The sequence below is a fragment of the Typha latifolia genome, chromosome 5, assembly GCF_019914945.1.
Source record: "Typha latifolia isolate L0001 chromosome 5, TyphaL0001v2, whole genome shotgun sequence".
In the NCBI taxonomy this organism is placed as follows: Eukaryota; Viridiplantae; Streptophyta; class Magnoliopsida; order Poales; family Typhaceae; genus Typha; species Typha latifolia.
This window is the reverse complement of record NC_133090.1, coordinates 1-25,735: the sequence shown is the minus strand read 5'-3', so window position 1 is coordinate 25,735 and position 25,735 is coordinate 1. Positions and strand designations below refer to the sequence as shown.

The following is a 25,735-nucleotide window of genomic DNA, read 5'->3' as shown; positions in this document are numbered from 1 at the left end:
ACGAAGAAATTAAATTCAATTAGAAAATGCAAACAGATGAAGTAGTGAGAAGATGATAAATTAATTTCTGATAATACTAAATAATGACGAATAAAGGAAGTTGGGGAAAACAGATGGAGATATGGATATAGTAGTTCTTTAAGTTAATTTACCGGGGCCGGTGTGTATGGAGCCGATGGCGACGAGATCATCCATTCCGATCAACGTCCTAGTCGTAGGGTGAACTCGCATCACGAGGTGACTCGGAACCCACTCCCATGTCTTCCCGATCGTCGAACAACACCATCCCCTTGCTCCACTCTTGTCATCGAACAACACCGTACCGGCGCTGCACAATCCCACAGACTGCGACCGCCACGTGTTCTCTTCTTCTTCGAGGAATAATCCCTAGGCCATCTCACTCGGCATCTCTATTTGTTCACCTTGCACCACTTTTGGCGTGTCGCTTCTAACGCTCACATCAAAATACTCACATAGATTAGAATATACGTCATTTTCACACGACCTGATTATTAATATTTATACATAAAATATGAGATAAAATTGATCTGAGAAATATATTCATAAAAAAATGGTGAGTATAAAATTCAACAAATATATATTTTTATAATTTAAAATTAGGATTAAGAAGGAAGTCACGTGATACATAATAATAATAATGTGATCCATGTAATATATTTATATCAATAGCTCATATTCATTAATAAAAGAATATATAATATGCATTATTTAAATTATCAAATTATTTATATCGAGCTCACATTGAGCCATAGCTATAATATCATAACATGCTCAAAAAGCTATCTATCACGTAATATAATACCATAGCATTATGATTTTTCTATAGTTGACAAGGCATCTAATAAAGGAAGTATCTTCCTTTCATTACCACCTAACAATGCAATAGAAGATAATGAATTGATTCATCTGCCTTATTACAAATGGAGCAATTGGAATTGGGCGCTAGGTTAAGATAATGCAACCTGCCATTAGTGGGAAGCCGATTACAAATAACATTTTAGATAAATATTTTAATTTTAGGAGCAAAGTACAATCTCCAGAGTCTGATCTCATGTCCCATTGGTTGGTAATGCCTTGTCAAATGTGATCTACAAAGAAAAGCCCAACTCCTCGATCAAATCAAACCCCTGCTGATTCATATACTCCTTTGGTTAAATATTCACACCTGATCCACCGTTTGCACTTCATACAAAAACTCTTAGAAGTGGAAACAAGAAAAAGTCCTGACTACCCATCTTAGGTAGATCTATACAAGGACCTAGATATCGTTAGAAACTTGGGAGGGAAATGAACATATCATTTTAATAAGGGGAATATCAAAACAAAACTGAGAGAACCACACAACCTTCTTATAGAGGAGGTTAGAGGAGACATTCATAGAAGTGTGCATACAAGCCAAGCGAAGCCCACTTGCATTTAGTTTCCTTCATTAGATAAAGCAAAGGAAGGGTCAATAACTTATCAATGAGGCTAAAGTGCCATTCCTCGCGACTAGCCACTAACTATTGGGATCAATGGTGGCAGGCCTAGAAGAACACTCTTTCACCTTCTATAAGAGAGAGATTTGAAGAAGAAGAAGAAAAAAGAATAAGAAGAAGAAAAAGAATAAGAAGAGGTGCCCTTAGTAGCAAGGCTTTCGCAGTCGATTTTAAAGAGTTGGGCCCAATATATGGGGGCAAGATCAGGAGCTAGAGCTCCATCTTCAAATCGGAGGGTTTGGGGGCACCAAGCCCGAACGGAGTCTATTCGTTATCATTTTTGTCATCTCTATTGACACTACAAAGTAAAATATGAGTAGGAATATGAGGAAGGAGTTTAGGACCATGCAAATCCCGTGTAAATTCGTGCTATGTTTGTACCCATAAATTGCAAGTAAGAGACGAGGGTCATGAAGCTACCGATGAACAAAATTTAAGAGTAAATTGTGAGAATAAGTATTAATTAGTTAATTAATGGACCACGATCAGCAAGCAGCCACATGAATCGTAGGATAAAGGCAAGGAAGAGAAAGCTGGTGTTGTTTGTACTCCTCTATTGCACGACGACATGCTGTTGATGGCCTTATTGCACGTGCTAACGGTGGACCTCGTGGCGACCTCCCGCATGTCAAAGGAGTGGCGCTGCGCAATCCGCTCAGCCCTTCACCTCTCTCCTCACCTTACCCCGTGGCTTATCGTCCACCTCCACAACCCTTGTTGCCCTTCCACGACCTATGGCTACAGACCTCATTCCTGCACGTGGCTCGCCATCTCATTGCATGTGCCAACGATGTGCCCGCTCCCCTCCACCATCCCCTACGTCTGCCTCTACACACTCTCCTTCTCTAGGCTAGCCGTCTTCATCGACTCCTTTGGCACCACATGGTAGGAGGTGTGGCGCGAGGACCCGATGTCACGGTGGTGGGCCCTCACGTGGTAATGTTGGGAAGCGCGTGAGAGGAGCCTGAGGCGGTGGAGGTGCATGTGGCTGGCCACAGGCAGGAAGCGTGAAAGGCAATGCCGCTAGTGTTCAAGAGGTCGGCATCGGCCACATGGTTGACGGCGGTGATGTCGGGGAGGAGGGTGAATATGTTGGAGAGAAAGAATAGTACATGAGCTGGTTCGATCCGGAGACGAGGCGGTAGGGCTCAACGCAACAGCTATAACTGGAGGGGCCAATATCGGACTGGGCCATCGAGATGTAATTTGGAGACTAGCTGATGCTAGTCGGTGTAGGAGATACTAAAATTGATGAAGATAGAGGAAGGTAGTAGTGAGGGTATGGGAGGTGGAAGGGGTGTAACATCCCATATCACAAAAAAATCTAGTATGCGCACGTGACTAGCACATATGTTGTCCTAAGGTGCGCATGTGCGGGGCACGTGGCCCACCCCCATATTCTCCCCCTTCCTCTTTCTTCTTTTTTTCTTTTCTTCCTTTCTCTCCCATGACTATCGGCTACCCCCTTCTTTTTCTCGTCACGCCGGAGAGCCATTGGAGGACGTCAACCTCGGGGATCGATGTGTCAAAACGTTCTCTTCCACCAAGTATGAATAATTTAGGTGTAATTAAGTATTTAATGTTTTCTTCCATTTTTATTTTTCTCTCGATTTCGTCAGAAATCTAGCCAACCGACAGCCTCGTGCCTCCTGCCACAGATCCCAAATGTTTCCCCTATCGGCCTCGTGCCGATGATGCCCTTTGTGGGCCATCTCATCTCTTAGTGGAGGCTACATATGGTAGCTTCCCCTCGTTAGCTTTGAGCCATTTTATTGGCCATCATCATTTGCGTCTCCTCCCCTTGGCCATTCGAGAAGATGTCCCCCCACAAAGGGAAGCCGATGGCACATTGTCTTGGGGTTCTCATAGCTCAAACGACGGTGTGGACTGATTCTTTGGCCGGCGGTCATAGAGGAGCCCTTCTCTTATGTTGTCAGCCACTCGTGTGCTATGTACACTCTTCTAACCAGAGAAAGGGGGCGGGCATGTGTTAGTCGGCTGCCAATGGTGGCGTTCACCAGTAGCCACTCTCTACCTCCTTGGCTTACTTTGGGAAAGGGAATAAGGAGTTGCTAATTCTTTGGTGGGTTGGATTGTAGGTAGCCTAACCCAATTTTTCGGGCTACGGCCTAGCCTAAATGACAATTTTAGCTAGTTTGAGCTTCGAGCCAAACTTTTAGGTTAGTTATAATCCAACCCATTGCTTTAGGTCTTGGGCTAGCCAAATAGATTAGTTGATCTTTATTTTATTTTAATATAATTTACTCATTTTATTTAATTATCTTTGTCAATTTGAGTCTAAATTATTAATCATCTTTAGAGGGTAGTTTTGGTTAGTTATAATAATTGTTATAAATCAATATTAGAAAATAATAATTATATTAAACATGCTTTAATATTTAATAAGTAAGTTAATTAAATGCTGTCTATTTTAGTTTACTTTAAATCGATAATTATTAGGTGAATAGTGATCATGATGATAATTGTATTTAATAAATCTTATTAGTGCGTCCTATCGTCAAAATTAATATACTAACTCTACATGATTTATAAATATAAGGACTCTTAGGTGGATATATCCCAAACCTGTAATAACTATCCATGGATTAATTAATTAATTAATTTATGTAGGCTTATGCTTATGTATATAATTTATATTATTGAGGTAAAATTATTATTGAGTGAGGATGATCCGTGACGCAGTTGGAATTACTTAATTTGGAAGTGATGCTAGGCAAATAAATTCTCTATGGTTTAGAAATAGTTTAATATGGAAGTGATGTTTTACTTTATGAGTTTATCATATTCATATTATACATATATAGGTGTTTATTCATTGTTTAGCATAATTATATTTAATGTATTACTTCATAGTTATTTATAAATTATTAGAGCATTTCTAATTATAATATCTTTGATGTGCATATCTTATGATTGACGATGTTAATTACTGCACCATTTGCATGTATCACCATGTAGTTAAGTTCCATCTCGGCAACGCTCGTTTACCCTCTAAGTTTAGGGTCAGGGGGTAGAGTGTATATTTGTTACCTATATTTATATCTGTCAATTCTTGAGGTCGTGAGGTCATAAGGGGACTATCAAAGCGTCGATTTAAGCAGGCATAATATTGCCGAGTGTGGAGAATAGACACATGAAATTATGATTGAAAGATAGGAGTCGTAAACCTAACAATAATTGATGATGCAGGGTCAATGCGTTTATGAGCATTGTGCTCTTATTTCCACTATGAGCGATAATCCCGCTGTATGTGATGATTCTACTAAATTTATTTCTTGACAATGAATGAGAGTATGGGTGTAAGATTATACTACAAGTAATGATTTTGCTGTGTACGATAATTTACTAAAATAGTGATGATAAAGTTGATATAGGAGTTTACGGCTAAGGTTCTTAGTATGATAGCCACAGACAAATCGATCATATGTAGCGTCGCTATGCTTGTACGGACAACATTACTGTTAGATATTTATTTTTCTTCGATGTTTGAGATACATGTGAGCCTATGTTCTATAGAAAAATTGTCTCTTACTAACAAACTCTTTCACAATAGCCCTCACGATTGAGCTCTTTCAATCCCATCAATGGCCCAAAGCCTGCCAGACACCTTAACTGCAAGGTGGAAAGCCACTTTATAAGGAGAAATCAAAATTAACATGGATCCTTCTCATGGCAGGACTCCATGGCCAGGGCTGGGTTCATTGCACGACAACATGATGATGATGTACCTTCCAGTATCTTTGCCACTTGATCGAAATACATGCGAAAACTGCTACTCTTTTGCTCCCTCTTTTGAGAGCCCGCAAATCCGATTTGTCCCAAGTCGTTGATCAAATATGATTCTAAAGTTTTGGCCAACTTGTTGAAACAAGACAATCCCATCCCTTCGTTGGAAGCATATGGTTCATAATTCAATTTCCTTCTTGGCATTTGTTTGTATTGCCCACTAATCCAGATAGCCCAACAACCAATAAATTAATTGGCAAATCTAGCGCGAGATCGGTGTTTCTCTTGTGTTACACTATGTTTATACGAAGATAAAAGAAAGACAAGCGAAGCGAAATAAAGAGAAAATAATTTTATTTCATTTGTTTGGGTGTACAGGAGAAAATTGAAGTTTACTCAATTTATTAAAAAAAATATGTTTACCATTATACCCTTTATCTAATTTATAAATTAACATAAGTTATAACATATTAACATACACAAGATTACTTTTAAAATAAATAAAAATAATATAGACAAATTATAATCTCCATAACTATTATATCAAATACCCCCCCCTTTTTTTTTACATCCCCATATTTTCTTACGACACTAGAGAAACATAGAGATGTAAAAAATAGAGATCTTATCAACTAATTTGTTCGACCTAGGACAATAAGCTCATGAGCTTAGTCTTACTTTACTTCATCGTCTAGCTTAGCTCTAGCTCACTTCTTTCTTTTTGGATGTGAACCAGTGTCAAATTAAAATACCCAACAAGCATAACATTAGCTCTTCTTGAAAATGAGGTGATCTAGCCGCACCCTCCAGTACGACTACCTAATATTTAATTATTCTCTTTAAATTTTTTTTAATAGAATCTTAAAAAATTAATTAAATAATATAATGGAATAGAGAGAAATGAAAGAAAAGAAAATGAGAGAGTTTTGTTTAGGGTGGGTGTGTTTTATTAATAGATAAATTAGCACGTCATAACAATAACTCTTTAAATTAAATCCAAACAGGATAATTATTATCTCTCTTGACTTTCTCTTTTCTTCTCTTATTTTTTTCCTTCCAAACACCCACTCCCACTATTTTTTACTCTTCATTTCTCTCCTAAAAATTCAATCTAAAGAAAAAAAAAATAAATTTTCTCTCACTTCTTTCATTTTTTTTTTCTCTCTTTTTCTTTCTCTATTTGCTTATATATATATAGATACGCCAGGTACTCGTGCTACCTGATTTTCTTTTCTTACCAAAAATGAAAAGGAAATCTATTCAAAGTTACGGTTTTACATCAAAAGGACGGATTGATTGGTAGATCGTCTGTTTTGGTCTGACAATCGATATACAGTTTTCTCAAGCAAAGTAAGCTCCGCCGAGTTGAGCTCATCACAAGTTCCTCGTCTCCTTCTCCTTCTCCTTTTCCTTCGCTCGTTTGGGCGAATTGGTCTGTTGGTTTGGACGGTCGATCAACTCCGCGCCATGGAGATGGAATCGGAACCGCCCTTCGAAGACTGCTCTTCTCCTTCTCCCTCTCCTTCCTTCTCTTCGTGCGACGAAGGCGCGGACCTCGAAAGGTACTGCAGCGCCAATTCCGCCCTGGGGAGCGCCAGTCTCTGCAGTTCTATCGGCCACCACGCCGATTTCTTCTTGGACGAATCATTCAGGGCCTTCAACTTCAATGCATCCCTCGACGACGATCCCTCTTCTTCTTCTTCCGATGGCGCAACTGCGAGAGACAAAAATTCTCGACGGAGGAGGAGGATCGGAGATGCTGTGGCTGCCTCCGGATCCGAGGACGGAGGATCGAAGGAAATTGTTTCTTCTCCTCCTCCTTCTGATCATTTTGAATTCCTCTCTCAAGGCGTCGAATTGGGCTTGGGTTCCTTGCCCCCGATCCGAACTGGGTCCAGATCGAATCAGAAGCGGAATTACTCATCGTCAAGCTTGGACAGACAGGAGCCCCGAGTTGTAGCGTCGTCCCCAAAAGGTGAAAGGCCCCAACCTACTACTCAAGTTACGGACGATGAAGGTGAGCCTATGCTCGACTACGGTACGGACGATGATGCCGGCATCTGCTCTCATGCGACGAAGAGAATGCAGCGGCTTGCTGCAGAAACCAAAGTTGAGTTTGGCAACCCACTTCTTATGAACTCCTCTGTAGCGTTTGGCTCTGACGATTGGGATGACTTCATTCGGGAGAGCGAAGGAGGCGGCGCTGCCTCCCTCAACCTTTATGATGATCGCCCTACTTGGCCTCAAATGGGCTCCTCGGAAATCAATGGACTCCCTTCCTTACCGACTACTACTTCCAATCATGTGCTAGATCCACTGTGCATAAGGATAGAGCGTCATGTTGAGGGTGTGAGAGATATAGCAGAACTCAGATTTCGACAAACCGATCCTTGGAGGCAGAATGGGGGTATTATTCCAGTTGAAAACGCTCGCAGCGATTACCCAGCTTCACATGCACAGGAGCCTCCTTTGGAGGAACACACGGAGGATTGTAACGAGTGGGTTATGCATGGTGGGCCACCGGGAGATCTCAATTGCATTGAGAAACTATGTCGTTATGGTGTAGATGGACCTCCGGAGAAACAAACATCTGTTGAATCAACCCCTGCTTGCAGTATTCCAACTTCAGCAGGAACATGTCAAGTCAAGGAATCTGACGAGTCTCAAGAAGGTGATAAAGCAAACTCTGCTTCAGCAAGGGTCGGTGATTATCAAGATGCTAGTCTTCAGGTATCTTTGAAACAAATGTCTAAATCCAATGATGTTGTAGAAGAGGGTCTCAAGCTGGATAAGGTCAGTTACACAAGTCCTTGCTTTATTCGCCCATATAAAGTGCATGAATATTCTTATTTAAACTATGATGAGTTCTGATTTATTGAATACTAAATTTTCTTCAGTAGCTCAGTTCATTTGGTATTTTAATTTTTTGTTTTGGACACTCTAACCCTTGATTCCAAAGCACCCTCTATAAATGATATAATTTGTATTGAAATACTACTAATTAATTTGAAAAGAATCATATTGGTGAAATTGGCTGCTGGAATGGGACCAGTCTTGCAAAATGGAGAGTATTCATGTGCAGAGAGGTCCCCTTCTTTCAAATCCAACAGATTTCGATAAGACATAACTGTCCAACAGATCTCTAGCTCATAGAGTCTAACTAATGGAGCAATCAAAAGTAAATACCATATGTTAACTGGACGGCCATATCTGCAGCATATGATGACCGGATGCACAAACTATCACCTACAAGTAGAAGTAGTTTCACCAGGGCCTACCTTTAGGCTAAATGCGAGGAGATGAAGATACAAGCTTTTGGTACCCTAACTTCTATTTTAAGGGCTTCTCTACAACCACATCACATGCCTCACCTCCTCTCACTTATTCTATGTGACTGATTGGTACATGGTGATATTGTGGTTTTGATATTGAGATGGTCTAGCATTGCCACCATGAAGTTGCTGTTTTTCAGCAAGAGACCATTTTTAAACGACCCAACTCTCTTTTGGTAGGCTCCTGTCCTCATTAAGTTCATCTCTTCCTACAAATTGGTGGTTTTCACAGCTTTGATACTGGTTGATGATCTGTTATCCTTGGATTGATTTTGGAGATGATAAAGATCAAGGATTACTGGATTATTAGATAGATCCTTTGGTTCTCTCCTTTGTTGCTGTTTTTCTTATGGGATTTCCAGTTTATTGCTCTTCCCAAATTGTTTTCCAGATTTATTTTTCTCCTATAAATGAAGTGCTAAATCTTATCCAACAAACATTAGGCCATAGCGTTGTAAGGAGTGAAAGCTTACCTTTTAATGTCTCAGAAATTGTGGTGTTCATTCACAAATCACAAGTAGAAATAAATACTGAAAAATTGATATTAGTTGCTCGCTTATTGGCATAGTGACATTTTCATCAAATTCTTAAGGTCATTTGACAGGTAAGAAGAAATATTGACTTCAATGTGTAGTTTGAGCATATGAACAAAGGTTCCATAATGCTCTAAGATGGCAATATGGTATGGATGATTTCTAACAAGGCAACAATTAGTTAGGCAACTGCCTCCATTTTGAAGGTTGAAATCTTTTAGCAATCAGAGCTCTATTCAGAAATCTACTCAAGTTGCCTTGGAGGAAAAGAAGGAACATCTCACTATACTCTGGTTTAGTTTGCTATGTCCGCTTTGCAATATAAGTTTGGTTCATTAGATGCAATTATAATCTACCTGGGGTTGTGAAGGTTTTTTGGTGGCACAGGCATAAATTGTCCAGTGAGCTTGTTATTTATATTCTCTTCATTTTCTTTAATCTTGTATCTCACTTTAAATATCGTAAATAAGAAAAGAATTTGGAATTTCAGATCTCTTGTGATGGATGTAGTAGCCATGTAATGTTGTTCCCTGATTTATTGAATACACATGCTTATTCTTCACAATTTTTGTAGGTCAATAAGCTTGATGCTGATGGTTTGTTTGATGAAATGGTTCACGAGATGGAAGAAATTTTGCTAGATTCAGGGGAATCACGTGGAGCTAAGTTTCCTCTGGATAACCATGAATATACAGCCCACCAATCTCATCATTTGAGAGATGGTAGCTCAACTGCTTCTACTTCTGGAACTGATGATGCATATCCACTTGCTCAATATCTTTCAAAAATTAATTGGGTTGAGGTTGTGGGGGCAAAGCAGAAAAAAGGAGATGTTTCTTTTGGGGAAAGATTGGTTGGAGTCAAGGAATATACTATATATATATTAAAAGTCTGGAGTGATCAGAATCAATGGGAGATTGAACGCCGCTACCGAGACTTTTATGCTCTTTATCGGCAACTGAGAGCTCTTTTTACTGAGCATGGTATGAGTCTTCCTTCACCATGGTCAAGTGTAGAACCAGAGTCCAGAAAAATTTTTGGGAATGCGTCTCCAAATGTTGTAAGTGAGAGAAGCAATCTTATTCAAGAATGTCTGCGTTCCATTCTGACATCCAGATATCCTTTTGGAATGCCCAGCTTTCTGGTTACCTTTTTATCTCCAGGAAGACCTGCTTATAACACTGGTTTGTTAAAAACTCTCATTCCTCGATCACTGCAAAAGCTTGGGGAGGAATGGTATTTAAAAGATTCAGATTGTAAGGAGACCTCTCAGAAAGATATTTCCACACTGGGCAAGACAATATCACTAATTGTTGAGATACGACCTCACAAATCTATGAGACAATTGCTGGAATTACAACACTATACCTGCGCAGGGTGCCACAGGCACATGGATGCTGGAAAGACCTTATTTCGGGAACTTGCACAAACAATAGGATGGAACAAACCTCGGTTTTGCGAGTACACTGGGCAGTTGTTCTGTGCTTCCTGCCATACTAATGATACTGCAGTTCTACCAGCAAGAGTCTTGCATCGCTGGGATTTTTCTTTATATCCTGTCTCACAGTTTGCTAAAGCATACTTGGAATCCATCTATGACCAGGTAATGAAATGGCAGTGCCCACTCTCTTTTTTTATAAATTGTGAGCTCTACTTTTTTTTTAATAAATGCGGCAGTAGAGTGGAAGATATTTGGATTTATTCTGGCATTTTGTCAGCAGTTTCTCTACATCCAATTTCTAACTGCCAATTTCTTTGCAGCCCATGCTTTGTGTAAGTGCAGTCAATCCTTTTTTGTTTTCTAAAGTGTCGGCTTTGCTTCATGTCATGGGTATCCGCAAGAAAATAGCAGCTATGCTTCCATACATTCGTTGTCCTTTTAGGAGATCCATCTATAAAGGCCTTGCTTTTCGTAGATATCTTCTTGAAAGCAATGACTTTTTTGCACTTCGTGATCTTGTTGATCTCTCAAAAGGAGCATTTGCAGGTAATCCACATATTTGAACTTTTCTATATCTTCTATTACTAGTTTCTATTGCTCTAAATGTAATACAATTATTTCACAGAATATTGCAAATCTGATACGCACAAACAGCCGTTTTTGATAGCCTCTGAAAGCATTTGTCTGATATCAACTCCAACTTTCTAAAATCACACAAACAGTTGTTTAACCTTTATACAAGTCATTTACAAAGTTTTGAACTTATAAAGTTGGAGAATTGGCCATCAGTGAAGAAAGAATCAAGGGATAACCTACACACCATAGGGAAAAAGAGAAGACAAACTATAGGGAAACTGACTTTCACAATGAAAATATGCACATAATGAGTTATGGTGCGTTCTTTCAGGATTTGGCATGAATTGGATCGAAAAATGGCTATCAAATGGATTTAACTGTTTAAGACAGAGAGGAAGTAGAATACTTGATACCAACAGATTTTTGGAAATTAGAATCTAAGGCTGAATAGAATTTCTAATGGAGTTCTATTAAATGAAGATTTCCCAGTATGTATGGATCAGTGTACTTTTATGCAAATGATACACCAACTCATCTAACACCATGTTTTACAGGGATATAGGAGGAAAAAGAAAATAGCTGAGTAGAGGAAATTAAACAGAATAGAGAGGGAGGAGGAGGAATCTAAAATGTAGTTAAGGCAGGACTGATAATTTTAGTACTCTATTTATGCTCATTAGTTCTTTTAAATCCAAGTCATCTTTTGGATAGAGGGTGTGAATTCTTGTAGAACTTCTCTTACATAAGCTGAAAGAACGTGTAAACAGTGATTCTGGAGAGTTTGCAGCATAGGAATAAGCTTTTTGGTGATTACAGACCACCCAAAAAAAAAAAAAAAAATCTTGGCAAATTTTTTATTTTCCTATTGTTGTTAGTTGTAACAGACCACTGTTGAGGAATGTATATTGTATAGCATCTAGGAATTGCATAGTTCAGCTTGTTTTGGTCCTTATTTTGAGTCTTCATATTACCTCTTGTGACAGCCCTCCCCATCATGGTAGAAACCATTTTCAATAGGATACTCGAGCATATAACAGAACAGTGTCTTGTATGTTATGATGCTGGTATTCCCTGTGCTGCCCGACAAGACTGCAATGACCCTTCGTCCCTCATATTTCCCTTTCAGGTCAGTTTGTTAGTTATCCTTATGTTCTATTATGCAATAACTCTGTTATGTGAGGATATAACTGTATCTTCATTGGCAGGAAGCTGAAGCAGCGAGATGTAATTCATGTGGATCCATTTTTCATAAGCATTGCTTTGGAAGGCTCATGGGCTGCTCTTGTGGCAAGCCAAGCAGCACAAACAGGAGAATAGGTCCTGTGGAGCAGGTCATCAATGGATCTGCCACGGGTCTTGATGGGCGAGTAAGTGAGTTAATCCAGCCCCCAGTTTATAATTCAACACCTGGTTTTCTCTCGGATATTCTTTCCAAAGCCAGGCCGGATAAGATATGGAAACCTAGAAACAGCAGCCCTGTAATTCTAATGGGTTCTTTACCAAGCACTTCTCTGTAATTAGTGAAGTGGATACATATGCTTCTCTACTTAACCGGATTGATGCGTCTTTGATCCTTGCACGCTTTGTGTCACTTGATTTGTATCATCACTTGCAAGTTTCCCGTAAAAGATTATGGGGGAGATAATGTTTCTTTTTTGTTTAATTTTTCTTCCTAGTGACAAATAAGTGAAAGAAATAATAAATGCATAGTTTGTTTGATAAATTTTATTTTTAGTTTGGCAGTTGACATTGTTGAAGGTCGTGGAGAGCAGTTGCATTCAGTCTCGTAGAGGGTTAATGTTGTGCTCCTATTGGCACTATTATGGTTTTATTTAATGGAAAGAATGCATATGTGGCGTTGCTCACGGTAGCTTCTCCCATGCTGCAACTTTATTTCTGAGAATAATAGATTGGGTGGAAGGAAGCGGATTTACTTTTCTTTTAACCCTCGGCCCCTGTTATAACCTCATTGTATCCAATTGACTAATTTTTTTCCTTTTCTTTTATCACTAAGGAACGGAAAGAAGAGGATGCCAGCAACGATAACCAACTAATCTTGGTGAAAGAAATATAATTAAGTGGACGGTAACTTCTAACAATGCTGCAAGATCTTTATTTAACACGCCAAGGATAGTACGAAAATTAATTAGCACAATTTCATCTCGAATTGGCAGGTTTAGAGAGTAGAGAGTTCATCCAAGGCTGCTAATCCTAATCATATTTGTCTACAAGCAAGCATTCACTGTTACCTCCGCCAACCGCCGCATTGTTTCCTTGTGAATTTTGACATCCGTTGCGGAGTATTATCTGCAGCAGATAAACAATTTCTCTCTTATATCTCCATACTTTGCTTCACATTTTTCTTTGGACCAAAAGATAAATAATAATAATAATAAATAATTTTATTCTTTATAATATCCTATCCTGATAGGAGAAAACAAAATTCCGTTTTTTTCCTAATGGTACTTAATTTCCAATACTAATACATGCTAAAGAAAAACATTTTAAAACTTGCTACATCCTCACTATACTTGTAAGGAAGCTCTATAGTTGGTAGAGTAGGTCATGCATACAAGATTGTCCAACTGGAAAAGGAGAGAGCGAGATGCATGCACATATAGGCTGTGCTATGTTCTTACAAATTGGAGACCTTGGAGTTATGGCATCTTCGAAGTAGGCCTGGAAGAAGCCTCGATTCTCCTTCTGTAGCTCCTTCCAGACTGCGAATGCACCGGGCACAAAATCTACTAATTAGATGACAATTAACAGATTATATATAGATATATATATATATATATATATAGAGAGAGAGAGAGAGAGAGAGAGACCTGTAAGGGTGATCAGGGGTGGAACATTCGCACGGTCAGCAAGTGCCTTGACACACTCATCGGGGGTCATACGAAGGAGGAGACACCTCTCAATCAAATGCTGGACCTATATATACAGCTAACACATTACAAATAAAGATCATAGTGAGTAAATAATGCACGCGGTATGTCTAGCTACCATTCTGATGTATCCTTGCGGGTGGCAATGCAAACAAGGGTGGAGATGATGGTGGTGATGGTGGTGGTGGTGGCGGTGAGGTTGAAACATTTTCTTTTCAGCTGGCGATGCAGAAGCAGAAGAGGACAAGACCAAGAATAGGAGAGGGAGAGCAAGCGAACAAAATAGCACAAAAAAAAAAAAGAAGAAAAAAAGGTGTGATAGAAGGGAAGATATTTTGGGATATTATAGCATAGCAGTGAGCCAGGGAGGGAGGGAGGAGAACTATAGAATGGTTTTGTTATCCAGAGATATCTTGAAGGAAGGGCCAAAAGTGCGCGAATATCTCTAGGTTGGATTCACCTCATCCTGTCGCACTCCAAACCCTACCTGATCAGTAATAATTAAATTACAAAATCCATGTATCCTCTTTAATTTCTTATACACAAATTGATTAAGCAAAATACTCCCGCTCGACCAACTTCAACTACCTCGTTCGTTACCATGTATTTGTCGTTCGTTGCTGTTCATTTTCTTTTTCCTCCTCTCCATTTTAAATCCCCGTTCAGTCGACAGAATACTTAACCTAACCGTCTTCGTCATCGACCTATCTATCTATCTATCTATCTATCTATCTATCTATCAGGCATCAGTCCTTGCCCGCCTAATAAGTAGGAACTCCTCTTCTCGTCTATCATCAGGCCTCCTCCAAGCCCTTCACTTCCTCTTCCACCCCCCCTTCTCGTTTCGTCCTTCCGGCAGTCCCACAACCTTCCTCTCTCGGCCAGCTGGCCATGGGCCATGGCCTCTCCCTCCCCTCGGATCAGAGGAGGACGAGCAACCTCCCCTTCCGCCCTGCCGCTAGCCCCGTTCCCGGTGGTAGCGCCAGTGAGGCCGCCGCCGTTTCCGGAGGAGGGCTTGTTCTGACGCTGCAGCTTGTATCTTTTCAATATCTACAATAAGCTGGCACGTCTCTCTCTTCTCCTCCTCCTTCTACCTCGATCCGTGCAATATATACATGAAAAGATTGAATCTCGTAGACACAAACATCCTTTTGTATAAGTTTAAACATATAGATGAGATGCTTTTCCTTGTCCTATGATGATTGCCTTGTGATTGGTGAAAAAGGAACGGTTTTTTGGACCTTTTGTTTGTCTTCTGTTGTATACTTTATGATCGACGAACATAGAGATTGCAGGATTAGTATCGTTAATTCATTCGTGCTCGTTCGCGCTCACTTACCATTTGGAAAATAAACTTGCGTTTAGTCAAACTGTACCAGAAGACGACTCTGTGATTTCAGGATTGATAGGTTTCTACATAAATAATTTAGGACAGCAATAATGTTTAAAGAATACGATCCAAAACCAAATGCATATATTGATCCTTCTGTTAGGCCATGCCTTTGAGACATAATTGGAATTTATTGCTCGACTCTAATTAGGTCCTAGGAAATATATGTGGCTCTTTTTGTTAAGAAACAAAATAGGGATGCAAATAGAATTTAGAGTAGAACCAGTAAGGGAAATAAGTATTACCTTGGCTAGAACAACTTGAATTTAACTAACTATTAAATATAGTTGGAAATTTTAATTTATCAGAAGATTAAGTATTACCTTGGAGGCAGAGTTCAGAATGATATTGGTTTGGGTAGGGTATAGCCCACAAGTAAGTGTTAAGAATTTTTATCAATAAACTCCACAATTTATCTATTACTGGAAGGTCTTTGTTCGATCAATTTCAGTTTTCTAATGTTTTTGGTTGCTGCAATCAGCACCCTCTGTTCCGTCCTTCATCCAACTAGGTCCTGACTTATTGTTAGACTTCCTAATGACTTGGCCACTTATGGTTTAATTCTTGGCCTAACTGAGATTTAGCATCTATGATTGGAAAAGTGCTACTTGATTCAAATCAGCACGTGACCCTATTCTTTTCTTGATTGAGGAGGATCTAGGAGTCATGTAAACCTCACTCTTGAATTGGACCTACATTACCTGATTACTTCTCTATGAGTTAATGTACTGGGTGCAACACTGCAGATAACAGATGTATGCGTATATGATGAATATTGGCGAAGTGGCTCAATTTTAGTGTATGCTGGTCTCTAATTATAACTATCAAGCTCTCGTTTACTAGTTGTAGATATTCACCTTTTATTATCTGAGATACTGCCTTAGTTATGCTCTTTAACAAAACATTAAAATTAAATTAAATTCTGCATTTTAATGTATTTTACATGCTAAATTAATATCCTGGATATCAACATCTCAATAAGTTTCCTTGTTTGATGATAATAGCTACATGCTAAATTAATATCCTGGATATCAACATCCTGGATATTAGCAAAGGTATCATTTACCTGTCACTCATTCTGTGTGCAACTGTGTGAAGCGGGTGGTGGTTATTGTGACCTAGTTCTCTTATTCAGGACTCCTTTTTCACCAATCAATTATCTGGTAAAAATCTTGCCCATCGTTGCAGGAAGATAGATATGTTTTGTATCACAATTCCGACGTTTGTGCTTTATCTTTGAATATTTGTAACTGTCGGGGACTGGTGTGCTGGAGCTTTCCTGTACTCAATGAAGAAAAGAAAGGCGAAATCTCTGTGATACTATCTGTGGTTTTCTTCCTTGTATTCTACTTCCAGGGTAACTCGGTACTCTTGGGTCCTGAAATGGTTGTATGTGCTTCAAAGCGAATATTCTGTATTCTTCCTTCTGTTTTTCTTATTTGATTTTTTAAGTGACATATCCACCAGATTGAGAAAATTAAAACGAAACTATACTTTTTTCCCAATTTGCAAAGCGGTGTTACTTGACAATTTTTTTATGGCAGATTGCTCTTTATGATTGAAATGACAGTTTCTGAGGAGAGATGGAAAGAAGTTCATAAGATTTATTGCTGCAAGCCAGAGTTAGTGAATTCGGTTTAATCTGGCTAGAGTTTTTTAAAGCGCACAAAACATGGTTTCTAATGGCAGATTGCAAGAGGACTGCTGGTGCCTGGAAAACTGGTATTAGGGCATCGATCAATTTTTGACAATAAATTAAGGATGCACACCGTGTCCAATATAATTGCTCTTGTATATGAATATTAGTGATTCTCAGATTAGGATCTGATAATATGATACAGCTTTGAGCTCTTTTATCCAAGGTCTAATCTGTATATTGGTATATTTTTAACGCAATATTGACTAATATAATGTTTTTGCACAGATATACTATATATTCGCAGAAGTGATCCATATCTATATCTGCTAATTATTATTATTTATTGTTTACAAATTAGATTTGGCGCGAGTTTTAATACAGACCTAATAATCTAAGTTTGATCCTCTCGGTATATTTCTAGAGCATGGAACAAGGAGGGAAAAGAGTTTCGGGGCCAGGCTTCTTTTAGGTCTGGTCATTGGTGCAGGTGAGGCTTTTGGACCGGGCTTCTGGACACTTGAGTCAAAACGGTCCAATTGAATATCCAATCCAGGTCGAACGGGTCATCTCGCTATTCCCATTTCCCCCTTTCCACTGCCACTCGTTTCATATTCTTTCCCTTTTCCATTTCTTCCTTGTCTGGAGTCTTTTGAAGAGGAGGAGGAGTAGGAGGAGAAGGCGAACGATTGAGATTGCCTTGGCTTTCTACTTTTCTTTTCTCCCATCAGATCCGAGACCCTTCTCGTCAGCTATCGACTATCGATTGTATTGGGGATTCGGATTTGTTCGTCCTTCCTATCTGGCTCTCCTGCGTCTAAGAGTCTTAGGGTTTTCGATCCCGATCGGGAAGTAGTAAAGAGAAGATATAAGAGGAGGACTATGGGCGGAGGTGCGGCACCGCGTTATGCGCCGGAAGACCCTACCTTGCCGAAACCGTGGCGTGGGCTGGTTGATGGCACCACGGGATACCTCTACTATTGGAATCCAGAGACCAACGTCACCCAATATGAGCGCCCCCAGGAGGAGCTGCCCCCTCCCCCTCCCCCTCCTTTGTTGCCCCCTCCCCCTCCACGCCTACCTTCTAAGTCTGCCTCGGTCATCGGATCATCCTCCACTTCTGCTGCCGTCTCTGCTGATCAGCACCGCCATCACCACCACCACCACCACCACCGTCGTGATTCCAATGATGATGACACCCGCTATCACCGTCGTGTTTCAAAGGATTCACACGATCTGAGAACTACATCTGCCAGGGGGCATGGATTGTCATCAGTTGCGGGAGCTGTGTCCTCTGTAGAAGCTTACCGTCATCAGCATGAGATTATTATCACCGTATTTACGACTTCTTGATCCTCAGTGCTTCTTTACTTGATCAGTTTCTCTATGCTTCACCATTTTTTTAGATCGCCTTATAAGCCACCGGGTTACGTTCCATACTGCAAAGCCACCTAGCCTCTAGCGAACCATTTGCTTACTATATTAATTTACCTTTACACTTGCACGTTTAAGGAGACCTATTTCATCTCATGATTCACAAATAAAATTTCCAGCAATCTCTCTTGTTTTAGTTTCTATTAGACCATGATTAGAACTTACTGGTGTTATCTTAATTTTATTTTTCCTTTTAGGGAGATAATGTGCCAGCACCATTCACAACATTTGAGTCTACAGGATTTCCAGCAGAAATTCTTAAAGAGGTATCTTTCTAATAGTCTCCTAGTTTAGCTGTAGTTGGGAGCATTTTGTGCCTACTGGTATACAAGATCGGCAGACTATATTGCTTATTAGTATTCGCTACACCTATTTTTCAATTACTCAAGATTCGATTATGAATCTCGGTCCTTCTACATCTTTGTCGCAGGTGCGATATTTGCTCCAGGGTGGAGCTAATGTCGTACGCTGTGTTCCGTTGTGCCACCCTCTTGAAGCGAGGTTGGCGTATAGATGAAGCGCCCATTACGGTGGGCCAATACTGGGAAGGGCTCCCTGATGACCAGCTTGTGGCTGAGGCTGTCTTCAGTGATGTGGCTCAGGCTGCCACCTGGGTCCAAAGATAAGGAGGTCCTTTTGCCTAGCTTGCATCAGCAAGCAACCTTGGAGAGGGCTTTCTGAGTGACCAGTTCATGGCTGAGGTTGCCTCCAGAGATTTTGTTCGAGATGGCACTTGGGTCAACTCAAAACAAAGGAAGGCCCTTGCTCCTGCTTCATCTTGTGTCTGCAAGTGGCCTCCAACAATCGTGGGATGCACTTCTGGCGTTGGCTTAGTTTTGTGTGCGTGTGTGTGTGTGTGTGTGTGTGTGTGTGTGTGTGTGTGAGAGAGAGAGAGAGAGAGAGAGAGAGAGAGAGAGAGAGAGAGAGAGGGAGGGAGAGGAACAAAATTTATAAACCTTTTGACTTTGGACCGGTATTCCTCCTTATGGGGGTTGGGGATTTTTTTTTCCAGGTACACCATGCTGGTTTCTCATATCCCACCCCAATCCAGGCTCAATCATGGCCAATTGCATTACAAAGTCGTGATATTGTAGCTATTGCAAAGACAGGGTCAGGCAAGACATTGGGCTATCTTATTCCAGGATTTGTTCATCTGAAACGCCTCCGAAACAACTCTAAGATGGGTCCAACTGTTTTGGTTCTGGCACCAACAAGGGAGTTGGCAACACAGATTCAAGATGAAGCTGTGAAGTTTGGGAGATCATCAAGAATTTCTTGCACGGTTAGTTCCACATCTTTTTGAATTAGTCAGTTGCTTATTGTGTCCAGTTCTTTTCTAAACAAGATGGTACTGAATTATAAGTAGTAGCATCACCAGTAGATAGTGATGACCTATAATTCTGAGATCTATCGTTAAAGTATATGGCCATTCAATGTGTGATCCTAGAAAAAGAATGCCTAGAGTGTTGGACAGATCTAAAGTCAATCAGTGTGGTGTCCTGGAAATTTCTATAGCTCATGTTTAATAACTGTAGCTAACATGTAGTAGCTCTCTTTCGTATTTGTGCTTTTAATCACATCAGACTACTTCAATATTCATTATTATCCAGTTATCCTAATAGTTTATAGTTGACCATCACCCTTATTGTTTTCTTGAAGTGTCTATATGGAGGTGCCCCAAAGGGTCCCCAGTTGAGAGATTTAGATCGTGGAGTTGATGTCGTCGTTGCAACTCCTGGAAGATTGAATGACATATTGGAAATGAGAAGAATAAACCTTCGTCAGGTTTCATATCTTGTCCTTGATGAGGCTGATCGTATGTTGGACATGGGGTTTGAACCACAAATAAGGAAAATTGTGAAAGAGATACCACATCGCCGCCAAACACTTATGTTCACTGCTACATGGCCAAAAGAAGTCAGGAGAATTGCTGCGGATCTCCTTGTTCATGCTATTCAGGTGAACATTGGAAGAATCGATGAGCTTGTTGCCAACAATGCTATTACTCAGGTTTGGACCTAACTGTTGTACTGAATGAAATACGGCTCTCATCCAGGCATGGATACATGTGGGATTTTGGAAATCTAAACAGTTTATTACTTCCTTTTCTTAATCCTAAAATATAATGTGAAATATTTTTTAATCACCATCAATGAAGCAAGAGTAAAGCTTGTGATTGTTAAATGTGTTGTTAAAGCAACTTAAGTTTGATAGAACTTGTGCCTTGTTTATTCTATGGTGGAACAAATTGAGATTCATTACTTGTGATTTGTGAAAGTGCAATCAGGTGAATTCACTAGTAATACTCATTTGGTATCTCTGACATTTCTAATTATTGCAGTATGTGGAAGTGATCACACCTCTGGAGAAACTTAGACGGCTGGAACAGATCTTGCGATCTCAGGATCCAGGCTCCAAGGTCATAATATTTTGCTCTACTAAGAGGATGTGTGATCAGCTTGCTAGAACTCTTACTCGGCAGTTTGGTGCAGCTGCTATTCATGGTGACAAGTCTCAGGTTGAGAGAGATAGGGTTTTAGGCCATTTTCGGACAGGAAGATCTCCCATACTAGTAGCAACTGATGTTGCTGCCCGAGGCTTGGACATAAAAGATATCAGGTTGAGTTACATCTGACCTTTATATTTATGCCTGCTTGGTTTATTGTAGGTGTGTGCCTTTTGTATTTCATTTCAACTATTTAGTGGCTATTCAATGCGCTTATAGTGAAGGAAACAAGATCTGAATGTGATTAGCAATATTACTCTAATTGAAAGTTGACTTATCAGTTATCTATATAATAAATTTGATCTTTAATTAATATAATAATTGTAAACTGATAAGAATCAGAAATTGATGCTCTTGCTAGTGATCATTGGAGGTCACAGAAGTCATCAGAGGAGCTCATCAGACATTAAGGTCGCTGAATCTGTTGCTTGATTGCCATGGGGAAAAATGGGAAAGAGAGGAAATGTGAGATAAGAGGGGACATGTCCCTGTGGGTTGCTTTTTAGATCTGATCTAGCTTATCAAACAGGGTGTAGAGAAGACCGGATCCAACCTGGTTTACTGAATTGGGGTTTGTTGGCCTGTTGGTGTGGTATGAGAGAGAGATGAAATAAAGAGAAGAGAGAATAATCAAGAGAAATTCAAATGAATAAAAAATGGGGATAATTACAAAAATTAACAATGTTCGTAATTTTGATATATTTCCAGTATTAGTTTTATTATTACTATACGTTTATTATTATTTTGTCGTTAGTAATTTTATTTTACTTTTTTTATATTGTTATATATAATTTCCACTCTCTCTCTCTAGGTTGTTACATGCGTACAGAGCAAACATACTGAAATTCCAGACATTATATATCTCTTTCATCAATTATTAACCAGCCTTCTGAATTCATGCTAATCACATAATGATATATTACTTTATGTTAAAATTAACTCAGTTATATATATGGTTTTATTGCCTTGGTCTTATCAACATGATGAGATTTAAGACTCCTCTCTTGAACTACCTTCTTTGAGATGCATGTTGTCACATATGGGAAATGAGATGAAAAAATTAATTTCTATAATAATTATCATTTATCTCTTTCACCAATTATCAACCTACCCTTTTAAATTATGCAACGGTTATCAGTTATCATGTAACTATATTGTTACATTACCTTATTGCCTTAATATAATGGAACACATGACAAGATTTAAGTTTCCTCTCTTTGACTACCTTCTTTGAGTTGCACAGTGTCAGTAGGGGAAAAGAGATGAAAGATTAATTCTGTAAGGCTTTATTTTAACATAAGCTTTGAGTTGATAGTTGGGTTGATGACTTAGATGTAACCAAGCTTCTGAACAGGCCAGATGTAGTACGGTAGTAATTGATTCTGGATTTGGTTGAACTAAATGCATCAATAGTCTCATAGTTTGCAGTTGTAAAATTAACCAGACCATCATTTAGATAGCCATGTTTATGTTATAGTAATTAAATAAAAATAATTTTATCTTGAAATTTTAGAATTATGATCTATGAAACGTGCTTACAGATATGGATGCGAGATACAAATACGATATGGTATGGATATAGGCGGATACAACAAATTTTAAATAATAAGGATACAATACGCCTAGGATACGTAGCTCATATATTTATATATATAGAATATATATGAATTAGCGAACTTTTGTACTTTCATTTTCTTAATTGATGAAATTTTATATTATTTTTGTGTATGATAGTTTATATAAGGAGATCTTCAATTAACTTATTAAAAGAAATACCATTTGTAATGTTAGATAAACAAGCAATTCAATTTATAAATCAAAAGAAATTAATCATTGTAATATGATTTCCTAATATAAATAAAAAGATAAACTAGGAAACTCAATCTTTTCACCAAAAAAAAAACCCTTCTAAATCTGATAAGAAATGAAAGATGATAGTCTCATTTAATTTGACTTCTATTGGCAGGAATTTTGGAAGTATTTAAGAAGTATCTAAGAAGTATCTAAGAAGTATCTGAGAAATATCCATAATATTGATTTCATTTGAAAAATTCGGATACTTTAAAGAAGTATCCGATATGTATCCTACAGTATTGCATCCGATACGATATCCGATATAAATACTGTAAGAGTATAGGAGTATCCATGTTTTCTAGATTATGATACCTGCTGTTTGCCTTCTCTCCTCTTTTGGGGTTGTGTAGTTCTGAATCTGTTAATTGTCATATTTAGATGCCTTCTATTGCAATTTGATGTAGGGTTGTCATCAACTATGATTTTCCCACTGGTGTCGAAGACTATGTCCACAGGATAGGAAGGACTGGTAGGGCAGGTGCAACTGGTGTGTCTTACACATTTTTCTGTGATCAAGATTCAAAATATGCAGCAGATCTTGTGAAAGTTCTGGAAGGGGCAAACCAGCGTGTTCCTCAGGAGTTACGGGTTATGGTTTCACGTGGTGGATATGGCGGCAAGTCTCGCCGTTGGGGTCCTCGTTCTAGTGTTCGTGAAGGAGACCGCACACATACTGGACGCAATGATTTAAGCCATAGTGGAAGGGGTGTGCGTGGATTGGCACCTTCAGGAAGATCAGAGAGCGGTCATGGGTATAACGATCATGAGCCTCATGGCAGGTAATTGTGACTCCACATGCCTAGTGACATTTGTTTCTCATAATAGTATGTGTTCTGATTTCATTGCTCTCTAACTAAAGCCATAGCATTATGGATATTCGGCACAACAGCAGAAACCTTGGGACCATTCAGAATTAAGTATATTATCCCATATGAAGTTCCTGATGGTACAATTAAACCTGTAGAACTAGTTTCTGGAAGTGAAAATATATTCTATTTGCTTGCCGAGACTGAACTATTCATGATGTTTAGGTGGTAGTCAGTGCTGAATATAGTTTCTTCTGGAGCATTCTTTTTTATATCTTCTATAATTTCGTGTAACTCCACAATTTCTCAAAGCCTAAAGAAGCATTGGATATCTTTTATGATGTTTCTAGGTACAATCGTGGTTACCAAGATGGTCATGAACCAGATGTCCATGATCACAAGCCTATAGGTAAAGGCCGAAGCCGCAGCAGAAGTCGCAGCGGGAGTCATAGGTATAGCCCAAGCCCTAAGAGGCTTCATGTTGGAGGGCACCATAGTAGGAGCCGGAGCCGGAGCCGGAGCTGGAACTATGACCAAAGACCCAGCAGGAGTCGTAGCCACAGTGCTAGCCGTGACTTTGACCAGCTTGTTGCTGGTTCTAGGCTGGTACAGCAGGAATCACCACTCTCTGACAAGGGAACTTCACCTACTATTCCTCGAACTGGGGATCCTGTTTTGCTAATCCCAAGCTTTGATCAGAAAGAAAAATCACCATCCCATGATGCTGAGAACGTGGTAAAGATTGATCTTGATCACTTCCCTAGCTTACAAAAGGAAGGATCTGGGTCCCCTTGCAATTATGTGAACGGCAAGGCAGGAGCATCAAACAGCCCAGAAAGGTGGCTTGAAGGATCTTCAGGTTCTCAAGGGCACTTTGAAAGGACTAGAGAAAGACCTGTCATACCAGCTTCAATGCATTGTAATAAGGACAGGGAGGAAGAAGAGGAAGGTATGATCCCTGGAGATGAGGACGGTGAAATACTCCCTGAGGATGGTATGAAATTGCCTACGTTGTTAGCATCTCAGCGAACTGATCCACTTAATTAAGTCGATAATTGGTTAGCTCTCCTAGACCTAAGGTTGGCATGCTGCCCGTTCCTTTGTTGTAATCTGTCCCTTGTACCATGAGATTGTCTCAGATTCCTATGATTCCTGTCATTTATTTCAACAAATGGTTTGTAATCATTTTACTTCTACCCCCTTGCCAGGACTGGATCTATTAATAGAGCCTTCTTTAATGCGTCTATATGATACTTTATTTTTTATGTAGGAATTCCTTGCAAATTTATTTCGAGGGATACGTGCAAATTCGTCATTTGCTGATGAGAGGCTTGTTGAATTACACGTGCAGTACTGCCTACTGAGTATAGCGAAAGATGCAATTAGTGCAGAGCTTCAACTCTAATGTTGCCTTAACTTGAGCCATTTAGAACATCCCAAAATGCCAAACCGTTTTTGCTTGATACCCCATAAAGTCCTGAGGAAGTATATGTGCTTTCTGTCTCTTAATTCTTATGCGTAAGAATTATTTCTAAGCATTCGGAGCATTTTTAGATGCCCTTCAGGTACACCGAGCATTTCTCAGGTAGAAATGCGGATTTTAGGCTTTTCTGGTCGAGTTAGATAACTAAGAAGGCTCCTAACAAAAATGCTAGCAGTTAATGATTAGAAAACTCTTTAAGGGTAAGAGAAAAATCGATTGTTATTACAGTTTTAACCCTGGCCAGTGTGCACCCAAGAAATCTGTCTGATGTTTGGTTTGTCTGTATCAAGTTGTGTAAGAAAATTAGGAGATCATCACTTAAGTACATGTGTTTTGCAAAAGTCGGACAAGTACTGCGTGTTAATTAATTCTGACAAAAGTGCGTTTAGGAAAAACATGGATTAGAAGATGCAACCAAAAAATAATTTAGTAAGCCAGTAGCTTCTTTTTTGTTGTAAAAAAGAGGAAGGGGTGATCTAGATTAGCTACTTTACTTTTCTTTGAATGTCAGACTTTTTCTTTTCAACTTTACCCTCATTAATCAATGAAGAGAGAAGCCTATAATACATTTAATACAATCTAACATTTTAAAATAAATTATATTAATTCT

General features: G+C 39.3%; 3 protein-coding genes across 5 annotated transcripts; 2 read left to right on the top strand and 1 right to left on the bottom strand.

The window, feature by feature from the left end:
* Positions 1–6,562: 6,562 nt before the first annotated feature.
* Positions 6,563–12,851, top strand: LOC140789704 (uncharacterized). Its single transcript, XM_073139500.1, has 5 exons — positions 6,563–8,039; positions 9,686–10,714; positions 10,873–11,098; positions 12,112–12,254; positions 12,334–12,851. Exons 1-5 carry the CDS (start codon positions 6,714–6,716, stop codon positions 12,643–12,645), a joined length of 3,036 nt encoding a protein of 1,011 aa, XP_072995601.1. The 5' UTR covers positions 6,563–6,713; the 3' UTR covers positions 12,646–12,851.
* Positions 12,852–13,218: 367 nt separating this feature from the next.
* Positions 13,219–14,379, bottom strand: LOC140789401 (uncharacterized). 3 transcript variants are annotated; one of them, XM_073139090.1, is made up of 4 exons: positions 14,135–14,376; positions 13,957–14,062; positions 13,779–13,848; positions 13,219–13,435 (listed from the first exon to the last, which is right to left on the bottom strand). In XM_073139090.1, exons 1-4 carry the CDS (start codon positions 14,222–14,224, stop codon positions 13,432–13,434), a joined length of 270 nt encoding a protein of 89 aa, XP_072995191.1. In that variant the 5' UTR covers positions 14,225–14,376; the 3' UTR covers positions 13,219–13,431. The 3 variants fall into 3 exon arrangements, with proteins under 3 accessions (XP_072995191.1, XP_072995190.1, XP_072995189.1); XM_073139089.1 differs by having other exon boundaries at positions 13,768–13,848; positions 14,135–14,375; XM_073139088.1 differs by lacking the exon at positions 13,219–13,435 and having other exon boundaries at positions 13,510–13,848; positions 14,135–14,379.
* A 3,262-nt stretch (positions 14,380–17,641) lies between these two features.
* On the top strand, positions 17,642–24,888 carry LOC140788365 (DEAD-box ATP-dependent RNA helicase 14-like). Its single transcript, XM_073137588.1, has 7 exons — positions 17,642–18,377; positions 18,674–18,742; positions 19,489–19,758; positions 20,136–20,486; positions 20,818–21,095; positions 23,241–23,615; positions 23,993–24,888. Exons 1-7 carry the CDS (start codon positions 17,925–17,927, stop codon positions 24,687–24,689), a joined length of 2,493 nt encoding a protein of 830 aa, XP_072993689.1. The 5' UTR covers positions 17,642–17,924; the 3' UTR covers positions 24,690–24,888.
* The last annotated feature ends 847 nt before the right edge of the window (positions 24,889–25,735 follow it).

Excerpts from the sequence above, each read along its gene's own strand:
- LOC140789704 (XM_073139500.1), top strand. The coding sequence starts at position 6,714 with ATGGAGATGGAATCGGAACCGCCCTTCGAAGACTGCTCTTCTCCTTCT. Across the intron at positions 10,715-10,872 it reads TGGAATCCATCTATGACCAG|CCCATGCTTTGTGTAAGTGC; the intron begins GTAATGAAATGG and ends ATTTCTTTGCAG. Across the intron at positions 11,099-12,111 it reads CTCAAAAGGAGCATTTGCAG|CCCTCCCCATCATGGTAGAA; the intron begins GTAATCCACATA and ends CTCTTGTGACAG.
- LOC140789401 (XM_073139088.1), bottom strand. The coding sequence starts at position 14,224 with ATGTTTCAACCTCACCGCCACCACCACCACCATCACCACCATCATCTC. Across the intron at positions 14,063-14,134 it reads CGCAAGGATACATCAGAATG|GTCCAGCATTTGATTGAGAG; the intron begins GTAGCTAGACAT and ends CTGTATATATAG. Across the intron at positions 13,849-13,956 it reads ACCCCTGATCACCCTTACAG|TCTGGAAGGAGCTACAGAAG; the intron begins GTCTCTCTCTCT and ends GTGCATTCGCAG.
- LOC140788365 (XM_073137588.1), top strand. The coding sequence starts at position 17,925 with ATGGGCGGAGGTGCGGCACCGCGTTATGCGCCGGAAGACCCTACCTTG. Across the intron at positions 18,378-18,673 it reads AGCATGAGATTATTATCACC|GGAGATAATGTGCCAGCACC; the intron begins GTATTTACGACT and ends TTTTCCTTTTAG. Across the intron at positions 21,096-23,240 it reads TTGGACATAAAAGATATCAG|GGTTGTCATCAACTATGATT; the intron begins GTTGAGTTACAT and ends AATTTGATGTAG.